At 43.9% G+C, this 20,926-nt stretch overlaps 1 protein-coding gene across 5 annotated transcripts in view; it reads right to left on the reverse strand.

Moving 5' to 3' along the window:
* Window positions 1-20,926, reverse strand: part of OBSCN (obscurin, cytoskeletal calmodulin and titin-interacting RhoGEF) — a 173,886-nt gene that overhangs the window by 126,451 nt on the left and 26,509 nt on the right. For 3 of the 5 annotated variants that reach the window (XM_086867200.1, XM_086867191.1, XM_086867184.1), the window contains exons 8-21: window positions 20,021-20,293; window positions 16,748-17,023; window positions 15,629-15,904; window positions 14,729-15,004; window positions 10,595-10,870; window positions 9,198-9,473; window positions 8,558-8,833; window positions 7,286-7,588; window positions 6,105-6,380; window positions 4,924-5,199; window positions 4,187-4,453; window positions 2,972-3,241; window positions 2,446-2,709; window positions 300-566 (exon numbers count right to left, since the gene is read on the reverse strand). In XM_086867200.1, coding sequence (XP_086723326.1) covers window positions 300-566; window positions 2,446-2,709; window positions 2,972-3,241; window positions 4,187-4,453; window positions 4,924-5,199; window positions 6,105-6,380; window positions 7,286-7,588; window positions 8,558-8,833; window positions 9,198-9,473; window positions 10,595-10,870; window positions 14,729-15,004; window positions 15,629-15,904; window positions 16,748-17,023; window positions 20,021-20,293 — 3,852 coding nt within the window. The remainder of the gene's footprint in view (window positions 1-299; window positions 567-2,445; window positions 2,710-2,971; window positions 3,242-4,186; window positions 4,454-4,923; window positions 5,200-6,104; window positions 6,381-7,285; window positions 7,589-8,557; window positions 8,834-9,197; window positions 9,474-10,594; window positions 10,871-14,728; window positions 15,005-15,628; window positions 15,905-16,747; window positions 17,024-20,020; window positions 20,294-20,926) is intronic. The other 2 variants (XM_086867170.1, XM_086867180.1) reach the window with 2 other exon arrangements.

Genomic DNA, 20,926 nt, shown 5'->3' on the forward strand with positions numbered 1-20,926 from the left:
AATGGGGTCACACAAGCACTGATGGGTAGGCAGAGCCTGACTTCCGTGAAAATAAAATTTGTATTGGTTTGGACACTTGATCATTCCCTTCCAATTTTATCATTGTTCTGCGGACAGCGATGCCACAATGATCCTGCTGGCACTGGAAGGAAAGATTACTGTGCAAGGGGTTAATTGTAGTTAGCAATTAACTTGAAGTTACAAGAAAAATTTGTTTCCCCCTTAAGTTTGCTCTCCAGGTCAGGAGAAGACAATTGCATGCACCCCAAGCAGGGCTGGAGCCTTCTGTGCCTGCCTACCAGTCACCGTGAGCCTCCCCGATGAGCTGATGCCTTCTGCTCTGAAGGAGATGAGTCCTGCATCTTCCAGTGCCACCGAGGAGAGAGTCAGGGAGTGTTTCTTGCCCAGGACACCGAAGCTGATGTTGGGTGCAGGCTTCAGACGAACACCATCCTTCTGCCAGGTCCCCTCCACGTCCTCGTGTGACACCTCCACCTCGAAGGTGACAGTCCCTTTCTCAGCCACCTCCTGGGGCTGAAGGCCTTTCACCAGCTTGATCTGCCTCACTGGAAAACAACACAGAAAAGTTGGAGATCTCACACTGGCAGCTGTGAAATAGCCTGAGGACTTCCAAAAGGGATTATGTGCCTTCCAATTAGTCAGAATTTTCCAATTAAACAATCACTTTTATAGGGAATAAAACCTGTCCATGACCACACCGCTAACATAGCTGCTATTTTTTAAATGGATGCTTTCAAGAGACAAACAGGTCAACCAAATATCACAGAAAACACCACTGGCCCCACTTTCTACCAAGTACTATCAGTTTTTAGTAAAAGAAAGTCCATGGAAATACTGTGCAGTTAGGATAAAACAGGGATGGCAGGAAAAAGCTATAGTAAAAGGAAAAAAACAATCCATAACATGGTGCAAAAAGTGCTGACCACCTCACAGGCTGGTGGCCAAAGTATCCATGGTTTAGGTGGACATTACCTGTTCCTATGACAAGACATCCATTTTCTGTCATCTGGTAAAACAGATTTAGTGTTTAAACTTGTATCACCACTAAAAGTAATTAAGTTGCCAATTAAAAAAAATCCCAGAAACATGATGAAGGCTCCAAGACTGCCCCAGACAACCTCTTCAGTCGTCTGACCATTAAAAAGCATTTTTAGAATATAACCTAGATCTTTCTCACTGCACCTGAAGTCCATTATTTCCTTGTTCCCTTCCACTTTGTAAGACATAAAACACCCAAAAGACTGTTTTCAAGTCCTTCCTCACCTATTATTTAGGACCAGCCCAGCACCAGTTGGTGGCAAGGACTTTATGGATAAAATTAGACAGTCCTTGAGTGATTAAATCCTACCTTCACCTATCCCGTGACAATTATGACAAAAAGATCTAGAAAAGTGACAAAAGTACAGGGCTATGGATGAGGCACCATAAGTTTACCCAAGAGGGAAACACTCTCAGAGAGATTTGCTTTTGTAGATTTTTAGACCCTGACTGGATATAAAGAGATGTTCTGAACGAGGTGGTTTGCAGAGAAAAATCAGGCCAAAAAATGGCTGAAGAGGGATTTTTTTTGCTAAAAAATCATACCAAGGAAAAACACAGCTTATCAGGGAGTGAGAAAGAGAGTAAAGAGAACAATTGTTGGAGCCCCAGGCACAGAAAATGTCCCTTTATCTGTGCTGACAGGCTCAGACACTCACGAGAACACTGGGTTTAATTTAAGACCATGGAGAAGGCTTCTAAAACTGAGTGGAGAAACTGGGAATGCGAATGTGTGAGTTAGATAGAATTACGTTAAGTCACTGGGTGAAAAATTTGGAGTTTGAGATATAGCAGTGAATGAGGGGCAAGATGGATGTTCTTGGGCATTGGCTTGTCTTTGCCTTTCTGCCTTCCTCATGGTTTTGGGTGGTATTGGGTGATTGGATAGAAAAGCTCGCAGTGCGGAACACAGGCGTTTGGTTATTGGGTTAAAAGTAAAAATAAATGAGTTGGCATTTGATAATTGGATAATTTATGCTTAAAAGGCCTTGTGGACAGAGCCCTGGGTCTCCATTTGTAGCTTGCTAGGTCAGTGTGTGCAAGTGTTCACTGTCTGTAAGAATGTAACACAGATAAGAAAAATAGACACCCTCAGTCCGAAGGTGAAAGCCATCTCTCTGCTCGTCAATCCCAATCCTGATGAAAAGAACTGAGCATTTTTACAAACAATCTTTTGATTGTTTAGAATGCTTATGGCCAAAGCTGTTGGGATGAGGTGAAGGCAACAGGAACCAGTCAGACATTCTCTGTTCACTGTTTAGCTTTCACCCCCTCTCCGTCATTTGACTGGTGGCCAAGCCCACGGTTTTTGTCCCTGTGTGCCCATGATAATGCAGATAAATCTCTGCCTGGGGTATTTACAGAACTGAGGATCACTGAACTCACTTTCCACATTGATCTTGGCTTGGGTCTTGTCATCGGGGCTCTCACAGCAGTAGAAGCCCCGGTCTGCGAAGGAGATGTCCTTGACCACCAAGGTATGCTTTGTTCCCTCAGCTTTGATCTCAATCTTGTCACTGGGCTTCAGCACGATGCTGTTCCTCATCCACTTCACCTCTGCAGGCTTGGTCAGCTCTACCTCCAAGGTCACTGTCTCCCTCTCTTCAACAGTTTTGGGCTCCAGCTTCTTCTTGAAGGAGATTGAGGCCTCTGCAAGAGAGGAAATAGTAGGAATGCAGAGGATCCAGAAAACAGGATTTGAAAGAAAATTAAACCAGTGTCTCAACCAAAGTTTTCTGGGCACTCTTATTTAATGATGCAAAAGCAGAAAATCCCTGCTGCTAACATAATTAATTAGAAGAAAAGCCACATAAAACAAAATCATAGAATGGCTTGGCTTGGAAAGAACCTTAAAGACCATCTAATTCCAGGCCTCTGCTGTGGGCAGGATGCCATTTCCAGCCTTTCTTACCTCGGACTCTGAGGTTGGCTGTGCTTTCCACGCCCTCAGCATTGGCAGTGATTTCAGCTGCATCTTCCAGTGTCAGATCAGTGATGGTGAGGCTGTGGTTGGTGTCCTTCTGAGAGATCACGTATTTCTTGCTGGCTTCAATCTTGGCCCCGTTCCTGAGCCAGGTGACCACGGCATCACTGGGGGAGACGGTGCACTTGAACACGGCCTCTTTTCCCTCCTCAGACACCACGCTGTTGAGACTTGTAACAAATTTCACCACTCTGGGAGCTGATGGATAGGAGTAAAACATTCAGGAGCGTGTCCTTGAGTCATGGCATGACCACCTTCAAGCAGCCAAAAGCTTCCATGACTTTATTGGAAGCTTGGAAGTGGCAGTTTGATTACTTACAGTAAGTGATCACAATAGTGGACCATCATATTTCCCATTTCTGAGTAAATTTTGTGTACAAAGAGAAGGAAAAAAGGATGGGAAAAAGAAAATCCCATCTTTTATTTGTGAAATTGAATTCCAGCCTCAAATGCTATATGAAGGCAAATATTAAGAGCCCTGAGCCCAACAGGTCTCAAAATCATTATGTTTTACAAAAATAGAGGTTCTGATAGCAAAAGATTTTAAAATCATAAAAAATTCGGGGAGTTAGAAAGAAAGGCTTGGCAAGCCCTTGAAAAAGTGTTAAAAGTAGGCCCTGGGAAATGTTAGGCCTTGTGCTTGCTAAGATCATGGGAAACTCCACCTGAGTAGTCAGTATATGATAAATGATATAATTATTAGATGTGATTAGATATAATTATTGTTTAAAGAATCATGAGAAACTATGTTAGAGGTTTGGGGGGGATCACGAGAAATCCATGCTTGGGTAAAATCAATGTATACAATAGAACAATGTAAGTTTAATAATTAATATGTAAGTTATATAACGACAGAATATAAAAACATGTTCAGCTCAAATCCAAGTTGAGTCAGATTTGGGTATGTGTACCTCTGATACCCAGAGCTCTTTAATAAAGCACCTTCATATAATCATAATAATAATTCTGTGATTATGTGTTCTTGAACGCTGACAGTTCCACTGACAGTGAGAGGGGAGTTTTGTATTTTGTCCTCAACACAGGATTCAGCCCAGACACACAAACAAACTCAGTTTTGCAGGGTTGTAGCAGCTGAGGACAAAAGCCAGGGAGCCCTCCACACTGCCACCATTAGAGACTTACGTTTGGGGACGATGGTGATGCTGCTCTTGTCATCCCTGGACTCGCAGGAATATTCTCCCTCGTCCTCAGCCCGGATCCCTGTTATTGTCAGGGTTCGTTTGATTCCCTCCTCACGGATCTGGAAACGCTTGCTGGGCTTGATCTCCACCCCATTCCTGCTCCACGTCACCTTCCCCTTGGCGTGGCTCAGCTCACAGCTCAGGGACACACTGCCACCAATCTCGGCCTTCACGGCCTCCAGCTTCTTGGCAAACTTCACCGGGATTTCTGAGATCCAGGAGAAGGGAAAATTGCGAGGGAAGAAAAGGGAAGAAAGCCGTTCTAAGAAACTGGTTCTGCCCAACTTTGGAAATAAATAAATAAATAAATAAAATGGCCCTAAATATTTGGGGCTCAGGGGAGACAAAAATCTAACCAGAAACATGGAAATTCAGGCAGCTTCCTTTGACGTGGTATTTTCAGATCCCTGCCATTCTATAGGAGGATACAGAAATGGGAGGGGAGCAACTACCAGAAGTACCCATCATAGGCTTCCATGATCCAAATTGGCCAGCAAAAGACAGAAACTGGAAATTTGGAAGATGGAGAACTTTGCTGACCCATGGTGGGGCATCCAGAGAAGGTGCAACAAGCCTTGAGGTTGGAACAGTTTTCAGAAGAGTTTGGATTTCACCTCCATTCCACCACGAGGGAAGTGCAGCTGTTGGGTTGGGCCACGACCTGGGGTCACTGCTCACCTTTCACCTGGACTCTGAATTCCTGCTTGTCATCCTTTGTCTGGCAGGTGTAGAGGGCAGAGTCCGTGCTCTCGGCCGCATTCACCGTCAGCGTCCTGGATGCCCCCTCACTCTTGATCACACATTTCTTGCTGGCTTTGATTTCTGTGCCATCCTTGAACCACCTCACTGCAGAGGTTTCTGGCGTGACTGAGGTTGTCAGTGTGATGCTTTCGTGTTCTTGAACAATGAGAGGCTCTTTCTGGACAACTTTATTTTCAAATTTAGCCTCTGGTTCTAGAAAAGACAATAAACCAGGAAAATTAAAAACTTTAAGCTCAAATCCTTGACATAGTGGTTTTATATTACTCCCTCTTCAGGACTCACACCACCAGCTCATCCATAACCTGTAACAATCCAGGGAATATGGCTGAATGTTTGTGGATGGTATAACCTTTTTCTGAGCAGGAAAAAGTAAATGGTCTCTCAGACAATCCAGAGCTTCTGCTTAGAAAAGAAGCAGAAGAAAGGAAATGCAAATATTTATATTTTATCTGCTGCCATAAAAAGCTTGTCCCTTAGAAGTAAAAATATCTATATAATTTTCTTTCCCCTCTCATTTTTAGGATTTTAAATAAAATTAAGAAGAAACATTAATAGGCTGAATTTATGGCCTGTTTTCTCTTTGCTCCACTGGCAGGAGGGCTGGAACTCAATCTTCAAGGTTCCTTCCAACCCAAACCATTCTGTGATTCCAGTCCCTTCTTCTTGGCCTCCTTTCTATCTTGTACGACCCTTTGTCACAAAATCAGGCATTTTTGGGGCACACACAAGCAGCAGACCAGTTTCTCTGAGTCACTTTTCTCCACAGTTCCACTGCTGCTCCTCAAAACCCCCCACTTCTACTTTCAGCTCCCCACCATTGAAAGAGGTTGGGTGATACAGCTTGTGAAAGAGGTAAGCAAAAAGCTATGTAGCATTTCCACACTCCCAAAAAAGTGCAAATTTCCCACCTCTGCACTGCAACATTAAGAATTAATGTGTCATGTGGTTCACTGGTGTTTCTCCAGGAGAGACAGTGGCTGTGCCAAGGTTGCTGTGTCAGGAATATCAGGTTTTCCTCTAAAACTGGATGTTTTTCCTAGGGACTGGATATTCCAGTCCTAGGGACTGGCTCTTCACACCACAAAGTGGGCACTCACCAGTTGGTTCCAGTTTGAAGGTCAGCTTCTGGCCTGCAGCCTCACAGATGTATTCCCCAGCGTCCTTCTTCTCCAGCTGCTCTACCACCAGGCGCCGGGACTTGCCCACGGTCTCTATTTTGAATTTCCGAGAGGAAACAAGCAGTTTTCCATCCTTGTACCACTTCACTTCGGTTGTATCCTGCGCTACCTCGCACATGAGGGTGGCACTTTCTGTCAGGACAGCCTTCACCTCCTTCTGGACCTTCTCCTGGTTTATAAATGCAGGTTTGGGCTCTGAGCACAGAAAAAGAAGAAAATAATTGTTGAAGGGTTAAAATGAGATTAATCTTACAGATTTCTGTGCAGGGGTTTGGAAAATATTTAGGTTGTCACTTTCCAAAACCAATTGCCATCACTGAGTGATGTCTATCCTTCTGTGGGATGGAGTTGCCACTTGGAAAATTGGGAACTAAGAGCCCAGGAATGGAAAGGACCAAGAGAAGCCTTGGCATCAACCCTACAGCTCCAAGTCACCATAAATATATATATATATAAAAATATATTTAATTCAAACTTTCCCAAGGAACATCTGTCCTGTTTATCACTATAAGCTCCCAGATTCCTTCTACTGAAGATCTCAGATGCAATAAAGCAATTTCTTGGAATATTTCACAGAAAAGGGGCATTTAGCACCTGGCAGGAATAGTAAGACATCACAAAATACTGAGATCTCAATCACACAACAGCCCAAATTCAGAAAAAAATTATGTTTATAAGCCATCTTGAGATGTGCTGCTGATGACACTGCAAATGACAAAATACATTCCAGCCTCTAAGTCCGCCTAAATGAGATTGCAAGACTAACAAGGCAGGGATTCTGCAATGGCTCCTTCCTTTCCAGAAGTTGAGTGTACAAGAATCACCCTTTGGGATCCTGAGAATGGAAGGGATATGAACATTAATTATTTCCACTGTATTTATAACTGCAACTATTAAACCTGCTAAGAATGAGACAGAACTTGCACCATGCTAAAGCCAAATTCTACAAATCCAGGCAACCAAGTACAGAAAATCAGGTGAACCCTGCAGGCTGCAACAAAACCCAGACTATTGCAACTGAGTCACGGTGGAATAGTTATTTCAATTATTGCTTTATTGTCCTCTACTGAATTCTGAAAAACCACATGACCTTCTCCTACCTGTGACATCGATCCTGAAGGTGAGTTTTTGGCCAGCAGCCTCACAGGTGTACTCCCCAGCATCTTTCTTCTCCACCTGACCCACCACCAGACGACGAGATTTGCCCTCAGACTCCACCTTGAACTTCTTGCTGGAGGTGATGAGTTTGCCATCCTTGTACCACTTCACCTCCGTTTTCTCCTGGGCCACCTCGCAGCTCAGCGTGGCATTTTCTGACAGTGCAGCTTTCACCTCTTTCTGCACCTTCTCCTTGTTTGTAAACACAACTTCTGGCTCTGGAAAGAGAGAGATATCCAGAATTCCTGCAAAATACGATGTCAAGGACTTTGTGGTGGGTTTTTGCCTGTTTTGGGTTTTTTGACAGCAATAATCTCTCCATGGTTCATAAGAACATAGTCTAGCAGGACCAAGTCAAGTCAGGACATGTTTTGGTTGAAGTTATTTGCAAACAATCAAATTTTTAGAGGAAGCTGCTGCCTTATAGTCCCATAAAATTGATTTTTTGATTCTCAAAAGCTGATTCTGCTGCTTCTTAGATCATTTTGTTTAATAAGAAAAGTGCTAGAGCAGCAATGACATGTCCAGGACCCTGTTATTTGTTCTTGTGCAACCTGGGGAAAAGCTCAGCTCATCTCACATACAAATGGTGAAATCCCCTTGTTCCCCACATCAGTCACACCACTTGGAATTGGATTGGGAAGTTGTGAGGGAGCTGGGAAATTGAATCCATTCTACCTCTCTACAGCCCCAGTAGGGAAATACAACTGGAATGAGCCTCCATGACACCTTCCTTCCCTACCTGCCATTTTCTTGACAAGTTAAAGACCTCGATACACCTCGATCAAGCCCTAATTTCATTACTTCCCTCAGGCTGAAACGAGCACTTCCAAGGGAAAGAAAAGGAGTATGGACATTGGGCAGGCTCTCCACCATGACCCTGCACTGAGAACGAGCTGTGGTAAAGATCTGCTCTTGTTGCACCAAGAGAGAAGCAGATGCAAAGCCAGTATCTTCTTTTTTACAGCTCTTTCCCTCCAGTGATCTGTAGATTCCAAAATTTCCCTGGGATTCAGCTCCCTCTTATAAGGATTTTAAATGTTTTATGAAGACTAAATGAAGAAAATCGGTCTTGTATTTGTACCCATCCTAGGCCATGCTAAAGATGGACTCTCAAAAATTTGAAGCGTAACACAAAGAAGACTTAAAAAATAATGTTAATTTTTTTAAAGACTCTAGAAATAAGACTGATGGGACAAAGAATCTTCTCCCACCTGTGACATCGATCTTGAAGGTGAGTTTTTGGCCAGCAGCCTCACAGGTGTACTCCCCAGCATCTTTCTTCTCCACCTGACCCACCACCAGACGACGCGATTTGCCCTCAGACTCCACCTTGAACTTCTTGCTGGAGGTGATGAGTTTGCCATCCTTGTACCACTTCACCTCCGTTTTCTCCTGGGCCACCTCGCAGCTCAGCATGGCATTTTCTGTCAGTGCAGCTTTCACCTCTTTCTGCACCTTCTCCTTGTTTGTAAACACAACTTCTGGCTCTGGAAAGAGAGAGAAATCCAGAATTTCTGCAAAATACGATGTCGTTCAATCCCCTTATTGTGACTTATGGGTAACACTGGGAAAAAAGCCCTCTGACATGACAATCCACATCTAAATCTATCAGAAGAACGTGCCAAGGACTTTGTGGTGGGGTTTTGCCTGTTTTGGGTTTTTTGACAGCAATAATCTCTCCATGGTTCATAAGAACATAATCTGGCAGAACCCAGTCAAGGCAGGATGTGTTCATGCTAAAGATGGACTCTCAAAAATTTGAAGTGTAACACAAAGAAGACTTAAAAAATAATGTCAATTTTTCTAAAGACTCTAGAAATAAGACTGGTGGGACAAAGAATCTTCTCTCACCTGTGACATCGATCTTGAAGGTGAGTTTTTGGCCAGCAGCCTCACAGGTGTACTCCCCAGCATCTTTCTTCTCCACCTGACCCACCACCAGGCGACGAGATTTGCCCTCAGACTCCACCTTGAACTTCTTGCTGGAGGTGATGAGTTTGCCATCCTTGTACCACTTCACCTCCGTTTTCTCCTGGGCCACCTCGCAGCTCAGCGTGGCATTTTCTGTCAGTGCAGCTTTCACCTCTTTCTGCACCTTCTCCTTTTTGATGAAAGCATCTTCTGCCTCTGAAATTGACGGTAAGAGGACTGATATTGAAAATTCACAGATGCCTTTCCAAATGCAGACATCACCTTTTCAATTGTGGTGCTGAACTGAATTTCCCATTCACATTCCCTGCCATCACCACCTACAGAATTTTTACCATTTGAATTACGCCAAGTGCCAGTGAAGGAGTCATTCTCTGGTAGTCCAGGACACAGCCCCAAAATTGCTTTCATTTCCACCACTACCTTTCCTCAAAATCTGCAGCAAGCAGCACACATCCCAAAATCCAGCAGTACTAAGGTGGATGAGATCTGTCAGAATTAGGTTTGCTGTAAGAGGACAAGCATTAAATTGCCAACCAACCCAAGAGCTGCAGTTTACTTTCCCAACAAAAGCAAAGGGAGTGCTGGGAAACAAACTTTGTGAGCTTGTTCTGTGTCTGTAATTTTATTTCTCAACTGTTCTCAAGATTTGTCATCCCAGAACTATGTTTTTCTAATGAATGAAAATTAGCCACCTTCCATGGTATTTGCACCACGCCATGATCAAAAATAAACCTAACGTATGAACTCTTCAGTTTGCTTTAAATTCATTGAGATCCAGGGATAATGAGGGGTGTTAAGGTTGAAACCTGTCCTTGATATCATGATGAAAAGAGCTGGTTTCCTCATCTCCTTCTTCTAAGAGCTGTTTAAGCATTTCCATCCACTTGAAAGAGGCCATAATATAAAGATTTCCTCTATAATAAAGTCTGTTTCAGAAAGGAGTTTTCACAAGAGAATGCCTGTGCTCAGATTTGCTGCACCCTTTAATTTCTCCAGCAATTACTGAATTCTCAGTTTGCTATCAGTACATCTTCCCAAGATTCCCAGGAAAATTCCCCAGTGACCTCCAGCCTGACCTGATTTTGGGATACAGAAATCCACTGCATGCTTAGTTTGTAAAAAAACAAATACGGATCTAACAGTGTGAACAAAATTTCATGAGTAAACCAACACCACCTAAGTGCTGACTCCATCACTGCCTGTTGAGATGGAGTTTGACAAGCCACGTAACTTTCCTCTCCTTCAACATTTTAGGATAAAAAACATGGATCTCAAGTATTCAGGATGTAAAGCAGGGATGCAGCACATTCTCTCACCTGTGACATCGATCCTGAAGGTGAGTTTTTGGCCAGCAGCCTCACAGGTGTACTCCCCAGCATCTTTCTTCTCCACCTGACCCACCACCAGACGACGAGATTTGCCCTCAGACTCCACCTTGAACTTCTTGCTGGAGGTGATGAGTTTGCCATCCTTGTACCACTTCACCTCCGTTTTCTCCTGGGCCACCTCGCAGCTCAGCGTGGCATTTTCTGACAGAGCAGCTTTCACCTCTTTCTGCACCTTCTCCTTTTTGAGGAAAGCATCTTCTGCCTCTGAAATAGGGAAACATAACAGGGGAAAATATGTAAGATATAAATATCCTTTGTCAAGAAGTTCTTATTTGCATGAGGTGCAGATGCTCTGCAGGATCCTGGACTTGGCAGTGCTGGCCCCATTGGACATGATGATCTAAAAGGTCTTTTCCAACATGAATAATTCAATATTAAACACTTGTAACTAACACAGCTTTGCAGTTCTATTTATCACATAAATAAAGGAATGTACCCTCAAAATAGAGTCCATGTAATTATCATCCTTCTCTGACTTGTCCTCATGAACAGCTCAATCACCCCATTTGCACATTTCTTACAATGGATTATAAAGATTAAATACTCTCTTGTGTTTTTATGATATTTCTACTCCCCGCATTTGGAATGAGCCAAATACAGCACAACGGTGAGTTGCCACTTCCACCATCACTTTATTTAGAGGATTTTAGCAGGTGTTTTAGATCAAAATTGGGTGTTTGATAAAATACCTTGTAACCCAATCCCAAAGAGAGGATAAAGACACAGTTCCCAATATGGAAAAATACTTGATGAGCATTACACACAAAATTAGCACATAAAATTTGAAGTATATTTTTATTTCCTAAAATATCTGATTTTCCAGCAAGCTGTCCACCTGAAAAGATGGTGCAGCCATGGGGAAGTCAGGCTCAGCTCCCAGGGAACAAGAGACAGGATAAGAGGAAACGGCCTCAAGCTGTGCCAGGGGAAGGTCAGGATGGACACCAGGAGTAATTTCTTCATGGAAAGGGTGGTCAGGCATTGGAAGGAGCTGCCCAGAGAGGTTTGGAGTCTCCACCCCTGGAGATATCCAAGGAACACCTGGATGTGGCACTCAGGGCTCTGGGCTGGGGACAAGGTTGGGCACAGCTTGGACTCCATGGTCTGGGAGAGCTTTTCCAACATCAGTGATTCTGTGACCTGAGAGGCTCTGGGGGATGCTGAGCCACTTCCATCCCCTGTGCTACTGCCTTTCTCTTCCCAGTGACTCCCTGCAGCCTCCTGGGGCCATCCTCAACTCCTCCTGGATGACTTTCTCCCATCTCCATCACGTCTGCCCTAAGTGGCAGCAGCTGCCTGGGAGGGTGAGGAGAAGCTCAGGTTGAGTTCCTCCACTGCTGACAGTGGCACCAGACGTGGTCCTGGGCCACATCACAGCCTTCCCATGAACTGCACCATCCATGGAAAGAGAGGTGTCCTGCAGGGAGCAACACGGAGCAGCAGTCCAGCTCAGGGGCTCTGAATTTGGGCTCCTTTGTTTTTGTTGGCTGCAGAAGGGGTGTGAGGAGATGCCATTGTCATTCAGGGGGCACATGGTCTATGCTGGGGGATGTAAAGCTCCTCAAGGGCTCATGTCAGCAGCATTTTCACATCTGAAAGAGCTGGTAGCACACCAAGCTTTGCATTCAAAACTGATTGCAAAAAAATATGAATATTTAAACACCCATCTACAATTTTGAGCGTGAATATGCAGCGTATTTAATATGTTATAAAACAAGTCTGTGTTGATGAGGGCTGTATTTAAAATGTCAGGTTAGCAGAGCAGGAATATTCCAGACTCATCTCACTTGTCCTTTCCATTCTTGGCCTTTCGTATAAGCCATTTTTATACTAATTATACTAGTTATTATACTAACTAGTATAATATAATACTTATACTAATATAAGTCATTTTTATACTAAACTAAAAGTTTTAGTGTGACTAAAACTTTTAATCAGCTCCCAAATTGACTTATACCAGTTGATAATTTCTCTTAGAGACTTATTTTAAATTTTAACAATTATTCAGTGCAGATGACATTTCCAACCTTAAGTGAAACTGGTTATTGAAGTTTCAATGAAAATGAGGGAAAATATAATATTTTCAGAACCTGAAACTTTCACTGATTTAAAATACGGATTTCACTGCATACCCTCAATCCTGAAACACTGAGCTTTCAGAATCAGCTTCTTTTTCTACATGTCCAGCTCAGTCCCAAGGTGTGCAGTAGATTCTTTTTCTATTAAGCCAAAAACTGCAGTGGCATCCCAAAACCCAACACTGAGCATATAACCTTAAACCTGTCCTTAAACAGGGAAGGCTTTGTGCTACCAGTGGAGCCCTGGAGTGCAGAAGTCCTGAAAAGTTTTCCAAGTGCAATGGCACCAGGATAAATTAAGACCCAGAAACATGCTGCACTTTGGGATAAACTAGTAAGAGAAGGATTTCTGCTGCAGAAGAGCCAACCACTCCGAGTACGCATAATCCCTCCTGACTTTCACACTGGATCATTTTCCAGCCAGTGCTGGACTGGCACGTCGTGTTACAGTTGTTCCCATGAGAAATACAGCAACGGTAGCTAAGGCAGGCTAACGGCACAGGGCAAGGGGTCACATTACCCTGTGCCACCGTGAGGTCACCTCGCTGGAAAGAGAGCTGGAAACCTTTGCTTTCTGAGGCAGACAGCTCCCTCAGAGAGGGAAATCCATGTGTAAACCACTAAATTTCTGTTTTCTGACTGCACCTCTGCAGTAATGTATGAACCAGTGTCAGCAGCGAACAATGAATTTGGTTTATAACAATTTTGCCCAGAGAAGCTGTGGCTGCTCCATCCCTGGAAGTGTTCCAGGCCAGGCTGGATGGAGCTTGGAGAAACCTGGGATGGTGGAAGGTGTCCCTGCCTCCCAGGGCACAAGGTGATTTTAAGGCCCCTTCCAACTCAAATTACTCTGTGTTTTTATGATGGTCTTTCAATGTTCATATTGGATTTTCTCTGAAAACCAAAACCTCTCAAATCTATCCTTGCTTATCCTTCTTTACCCATCCTCCTCTGAAACTGGCACCTCTGTCAGCCAGAGAATGAGCTACACAAAGAATGAAAAGGAGCCAAAATGCCCCAGCTCACAGGCTGGGTACCCCACACAGAGTGGAGTCAATAGATTTCCAACACAGCTGTTCCTCTACACAGCTGATAAAATGCCAAACCTCTCTTTGGTGCTATAAGAAAACAGAGGTGAAAATTGCTTCCCTGTTCTGATCATCTCTGCATATGAGACAAGAATTTTAAGGCTAAAAAAGAAGGATTTGTCTGTAAAGATAGTGGAGTGCTATGAATATAAAAAAAAAAAACAACAGCCAAACACTTTTACAACATCCAGTTCAGAAAAGATCACTCAGAATGTAGCTGATGTCCATGGCTGCCTGGAGCCTGAGATAAAATTCACTAGACCTCCTGCAAAAGATACTGAGACCAAAGAAATCACAGAATCATTCAGGCTGGAAGAAAACTTGGATGATCATTGAGTCCAACTTCTCCTCCAGCACTTCCAGGTCTCTAAATGCCACATCCACACAACTTTTAAATCCTTCCAGAGATGGCAACTCCACCACTTCCCTGGGCAGCCTGTTCCAATCCCTGACAACCTTTTTGTCTAGGAATTTTTTTCCAATATCAAACCCAAACCTATGGTGGAACTTGAGGCCATTCACTCCTGTCCTACCACTTGCAAAAACAGAGGAGGGAAAACAGTGATTTTCATGGAAGAACACCCGTAACAGGAGGAGGAACACCAGCACTGGTGGTCAAACTGGAAGAGATTTTTTAACACAGTGCCTGTTACTGAGAAGTCTTGTTCACTACCTCAGTTGAAGGAGACATACAGGGAGGTGAGGAGCTGACATCAGGATATCTACAGGTCAGCTCCAGATCTGCTCAGTCCTGCACAGCCTGACTGAAATGCCAGCTCAGACCACCATCAGAAAGTACTTTAACAGCTTTTCTAATACTGTGTCAGAGAAAACGGGGGAAAACACCCAGATACAAAGAAAAACAAATGAATTGCAACCCAAAATCTGTCTCTCACCTGTGACATCGATCCTGAAGGTGAGTTTTTGGCCAGCAGCCTCACAGGTGTACTCCCCAGCATCTTTCTTCTCCACCTGACCCACCACCAGGCAACGAGATTTGCCCTCAGCCTCCACCTTGAACTTCTTGCTGGAGGTGATGAGTTTGCCATCCTTGTACCACTTCACCTCCGTTTTCTCCTGGGCCACCTCGCAGCTCAGCGTGGCATTTTCTGACAGAGCAGCTTTCACCTCTTTCTTCACTTTGTCCTTGTTGATAAATGCATCCTCTGCTTCTGCGGAGTGGGAGGAGTAATTTTAAAATCACACATAAGTTGATGCTGTCCAAAGTGATCAAACCCAAACGAAAAACACAACTTCAACATCTCTGGCATTTTTTAATGCTTAGGCAGGACATGGGCCTTTGTCATGCCTGAGACAACACATCAGCCATTTCTGAGAAAAATAATTCTGTGCCTCAGGATTTCAGCTCATTCCCATCTCCACAAGAAATCCATTGCTTTATTGAATAATGTAATGGACAAAGAAATACCAAATCTAATTTGCCACTGGGATCCATGTGGAAGCCTTGCCCATTCTAGGAGACCTGTTTTCCTACTTCTTCCAGACTTATTTTTCCTACATATCTGGGAGACAACCTTACCTTAACCCTGTAAATGAAAATGGAATGGAAACTTGTCTATCTTCCCACGACTGGGAAATCAGAAAACACCAAGGGGCACTGAGGGGGATTCATCCCATGGATGAAGATGTCCAGCTGTCAGCATCAATGTGACAGTGAATGGGTGGTTGATCACTACTCAAAGAGGATTTAGGCTTCACAAACACTGGAGCCCAAAGTGAGGCACTTTTTTCAGTAGTAAGGGACCTTTCTGTGATGAGAATGAATGATCTCCTACCTGTGACATCGATCCTGAAGGTGAGTTTTTGGCCAGCAGCCTCACAGGTGTACTCCCCAGCATCTTTCTTCTCCACCTGACCCACCACCAGACGACGAGATTTGCCCTCAGACTCCACCTTGAACTTCTTGCTGGAGGTGATGAGTTTGCCATCCTTGTACCACTTCACCTCCGTTTTCTCCTGGGCCACCTCGCAGCTCAGCGTGGCATTTTCTGTCAGTACAGCTTTCACCTCTTTCTTCACTTTGTCCTTGTTTGTAAACACAGCCTCTGTCTCTGTAAGGAAACCCCGAAAGTCACACACAGCTTTTTGCAGTCCTTTTCTCTTGTTTTTAATCAAGTTTCTTCTATTTCATTGTACTTGCCCTAACAGGTAATATCATGATGGGCCATTAGTGCAAGAAAGCACCTTCATCTCTGCTTTGATAAGAGGTGAACAGGAATGAGAATTTTATGGGAATTCTGAGGTAATGTTAAAAACTCACAGTTTTAGGACAGATTTAAATGTAGGACTTGGAGCACCAGCTTGCATTGCCTGAATCCCCTCTCCTCTCTTTTTCTCTCCCAATATCTCTCCAAGATTCCAGTGAATCAGAAGGGAACAGAACCTGTATCCTCATGTCCAGGAGCCATTGCTATGTTTCTGCCTATTTGGGACAATTCCATTGTTCTCCATCCAATCATGGAATGGTTTGTTGGAAGGGACCATAAAGATCATCCCACTCCAACCCACCTGCCATGGACAGGGACACCTTCCACTAGACCATGTTGCTCCAAGCCCCATCCAAAGTTTAAGGGGTGGGATCTAATCAGAGCTCTTCAAACACCTTCCCCTTTATCCATCCCTCTGCTACGGCCTCACACTATTTTTCCATGGGAGTTTTTCTGTGGACATGCCAACTAATTGTGAGAGGAGAGGGAATTTTCATCCTTTCCTATGATTTTCTTTTTGTGGTCACAACAAGTCATGGATGCAGAACCATGTGTATAAAATCTTGTTATGAAAGCTGCCCAAAAAAATTGAGTACGATGGCTGAGATCTTTCACCCCGGGCACACTGTGAGATGATCCTCAACACGGAATTCTCCTTTACCTTTGGCATTCCTGGCATTTTCTCACCTCTGACTTTGACTTGGAATGTTGTTCTGTCATCCTTCGTTTCACAGGTGTAGCTGCCTTGGTCTTGCTGTGTCACCTTCTTGATGATGAGCTTGCGTTGTGTCCCCTGGCAGACGATTGTTGTCCTCTGGTCCTGCTTCACCTCAGTCTGATCCTTCCTCCACACCACGGCCCCGCCCGCAGCTGACACCTCACACACCAGCTCCAGGCTTTCAGAAGGACTGACTGATACTTCTGGAGTCGTTTTGGGCTTGTTGACAAAAGTAACAGCTTCATCTGGAGCGGAAAAGAGAAAACAATTTATGCCTTGCTGCCGGTTTATCTACACAGTTAGGATACAGCGATTATCGATTGTTATTCCATTATCACACACAGTTTATGCCACTCTGACAGATGGTGCAAACCCCTCTGATCTTCAGATAATTGCTCTCAATTACAGTGAAATCCCCTTCATCTGCCCTACATCCTCCTGGATCTTTCAAATCAAGCTGAGACGCCCTCAAGTTGCTCACACTTCATTTACCACTCCTTGATTCTGATGTCAAGCAAGCTCTGGGGGATGCCTGTTGATGTCTGAGTACAGAAACAGCTTTGAAAACACCTGGGAAATGTCAGAAAATCTACTTAGAAGTGATGAGAACCCTTTTTTAAATGTTTCTGAGTCCATTCCTGGAGGTTGTTGTTCACAGTATCAGTCCTACTGGATTAATTCTTTTCCGTGGGAGAATCTCATGGATAAAATATTCTCCAAATTCAAGTTAGGAGAAAGCTCTAAGCAACCTGGTCCAGTGGAAGGCATCCCTGCCCATGGCAAGGAGTTGAAAGGATATGGTTTTTAAGGCCCTTTCCAACCCAAATCATTCCATAATTCTATGAATATAGGAATCAATATTCTCAAATCTTTTGGCTGAAACTGATCCTCCCAGCAGAGAACTCAGAACTGCTCAAACAGCTCAGCTGAGGTTCCTGCATGGATAGCTCAGCTCAAACCCTGCTGACAGCATAGGTATGGGATGAGCAAATACAGGGGATTTGCCATGTAAGCAGCAATAATACAACATTTTAATCAATCAACACTCTTTGCAAGTGTCTTTGTAAAAGTGAAGGCAATGAAGTGAAGGCAGAGACCTTGGTGTAAACTGTGAGCAAACCTCCTCAACACACCCTGTCCCTAAGCCAAGGAGCAATATTTGATGGGCATGTCAGGTATTTCAGAGCCTTCCTTCCATCAGGGCTGCCCAGGCCTGAAGAGCAGGCTGAGGGCTGTCACTTAGAGCCAGCCTCAGCTCAGGATTGCATTTCTTTTAGCAGCAACTGTTGCTTTCAGTCACTGAGTACCCCAAGGATAATCACCATGCCAGGCAAGCATTTAATTAAAATTTGCATTCATTAGGACTGACATATTCTTCAACAATTAGCTGACCAAAGCAGGGTGGTCCATCCAGAATCCTGCTGTTCAGGGTTTTTGGGGTGTCTTATTACCTTCAAGGCAGATTGATTCCCTGCCCTGAGACCACCCCCTGAGGGTGCAGGGCAGCTTCTCAGCACTCTGGAAAATTTTTATGGTGACACATGAAACAAGGAGGAAGCTGCCCCAGCTAAGGTGTTGGTAACAGGTTGTAACTCAGTCCTTGTTCAGCAAAAGTTTTGTGGGGATGGGACAAGGGATAATGGCTTCAATTTCCAGAGGGCAAGGTTAGATGGGATATTAAGAATAAATTCTTCCCTGTGAGGGTGGGCAGGCCCTGGCACAGGGTGCCCAGAGAAGCTGTGGCTGCCCCTGGATCCCTGGAAGTGCCCAAGGCCAGGTTGGACAGGGCTTGGAGCAGGCTGGGATGGTGGGAGGTGTCCTTGTCCATGGCAGGGGGTGGGACTGGAGGGGTTTTAAGGTCCCAACCCAAACTTTCTGTGATTCCAGGATTTAGCAGATAGCAGTTTTCATTTTCTGAACCATGTGATTTTTTTTGTCTCAGGAGTTACAGGTGAGATTCACAAACCTGCCCACGGTCAGCAAAAAGTTAATACCCAGCTCAGGCCATCCTGCAAGCTTCCTCTGTACCTGACACTCAGAAAAAGGCACAACCAGAAGACTTCTAAAATCTGTCTTAGACACCTCTAATCAGACACTATAAATCAGATTGCACAAATTGCCTTTTGAGGGGTCAGTTTGGGCAGAACCTGGTTGGCTCTTTCAGACCAATTTTTCAATGGGTAAAGTCAGGGACTAGAAATTACGCTCCAAGAGAAACTGCACGATGTTGGATTCTCAGAAGAGAGCTGGAGGTGAGATGCAGAGTGAATACCTGAGCAAACACCAGCTGGAAGCTGGAAGTACTCCCTCCAGCTCACTAAAGCCTGCAGCAATCCCTCAAGACAAGTGCTCTCCAAAATTAATCAGCTTTGCTGAGTCTTTAGTTAGCTCATGGACAGCATCACCGTAACCTGGATATTCTGTTACAGGTCACAAGCACTCAGTGGGGACTTCTCTTGAATTGCACTGTACTGGAGACATGTCAGGAGAAGATTTCGGGGGATTTTAGGGATTTTAAGCTTTCAATCTTAAATTTAGGAGCAGGTTAAAAGTTAGTCTCCAGGCACAAGCCAGTAAACCCCATTTAGAAGAAAAGTTCCCACAAACATGCAAGTCGAATCAGCTGAATTTCACAGATATTGAGTTTCACAGATGAATTCTTGTGTCATTTTATACTCTGGCTCCATCCTGGGCTGGAATGCAGTGGTGACAAGCATTTCTCTTCTGGGCTTGACCTGACAACCACGTGCTTTGTGTGATGGGCACGTGACATGGACTGATGGAGTCGCTTACAGTAGCACAGGGAGTGATCCCTGAGATCACAGCGTCCTTTGGGAATAGCAGGAGATGTTTAATTAAACAGGAATTAAACTTGTCAAAGGAGGGCACACAGCTCTCACAGAAAGACTTTGAACCCCTGGCTGAGGCAGTCCTAAGATGATGCACACCCTGAACTAAAAGAATGCCAGATGTGGCTGCCAGCTGTTCAGACATCGTCGCTTTTGGGTTGTGCTCCAGCCCTAGAAAAAGCTTGAGCTGACTCAAATAAATCACAGCATTGTTCTATTATTTGCCCACACTCTGGGTTTGCACCAGGATCACAACAAGGGTCAGAATTTCTGAAAGTGTTTTGCAACCCTGGCCCAAAACATCTGTCAATTTATAAGGTAGGATGAGTCTAAAGAACAAAATCCTGCATTTCTCACACAGACTCTGATCTCATACTTGCAGCACAAACTTACCTGAGACTTTTAAATCAAATGTAAGGGTGTCATCCCCTATTTTGCAGGTGTAAGTTCCTTCATCTTCTTTTGTCACAGACGAAGCCACAAGCTTGTGCAGTTTTCCTTTGTCTTCCATGGTGAATTTCTTGCTGGCTGTGATTTCCTTCCCATTTTTGTACCACTTCACCATGATGTTGGCCTCGGAGGTCTCAGACACAAACTCAGCCTGTTTCCCAGCAATGGCCTTGACAACTCCTCCAGTTTTCTCTTTGTTTACGAAGTTTGCAGGTGCTGAAACAAAACACAGACAATAAAAATGTACACTGACATCTACATTAAGTATTCACTTATCATAACACCAGATCTATTTATTGAATTATGGATCTAATTGCTAGATTCCAAAGCAGAAGCAAACAAATTTCCAACCATATTCCTTATTATCCTGTGTCCAAAAAGCAGAGAACATAGACAGCACAAGAGGCTGAGTCAAGAAGAAGCCGCCCCAGGATACAGAGCTTTAAAATAACATTTTAAAGAGACATGAAGAAAGAAATAAACAGGAGGTAAAGCCAGGAAGGTTATTTAATCATTGTATTGTAACCAGCTGGCAAATAAATTGTCTCTAAAAGAGGTTAAAATATAACCTAGATAATTTAAATTACATAAAACTAATAATCTGTATGGATATCTCATAGGACCAAAATGAAAAGAAATTTATTCCTGGAAATTAACTGGAGCATAGAAAATAAACAATAAATCTGGCATCATATTAACATGGAGTGAAATAATTGAGTCACCAATTGCCTCAAAGCTAAAGATCAAACCCACGCCAATATCGAAACTGAAACCACAGTCCCACTGGCCTTTGGGGAAAGGGGAAAGGGGAAAGGGGAAAGGGAAAGGGGAAAGGGGAAAGGGAAAAGG

Source organism: Cyanistes caeruleus, chromosome 1 (assembly GCF_971803275.1).
Source record: "Cyanistes caeruleus chromosome 1, bCyaCae1.hap1.1, whole genome shotgun sequence".
NCBI lineage: Eukaryota > Metazoa > Chordata > Aves > Passeriformes > Paridae > Cyanistes > Cyanistes caeruleus.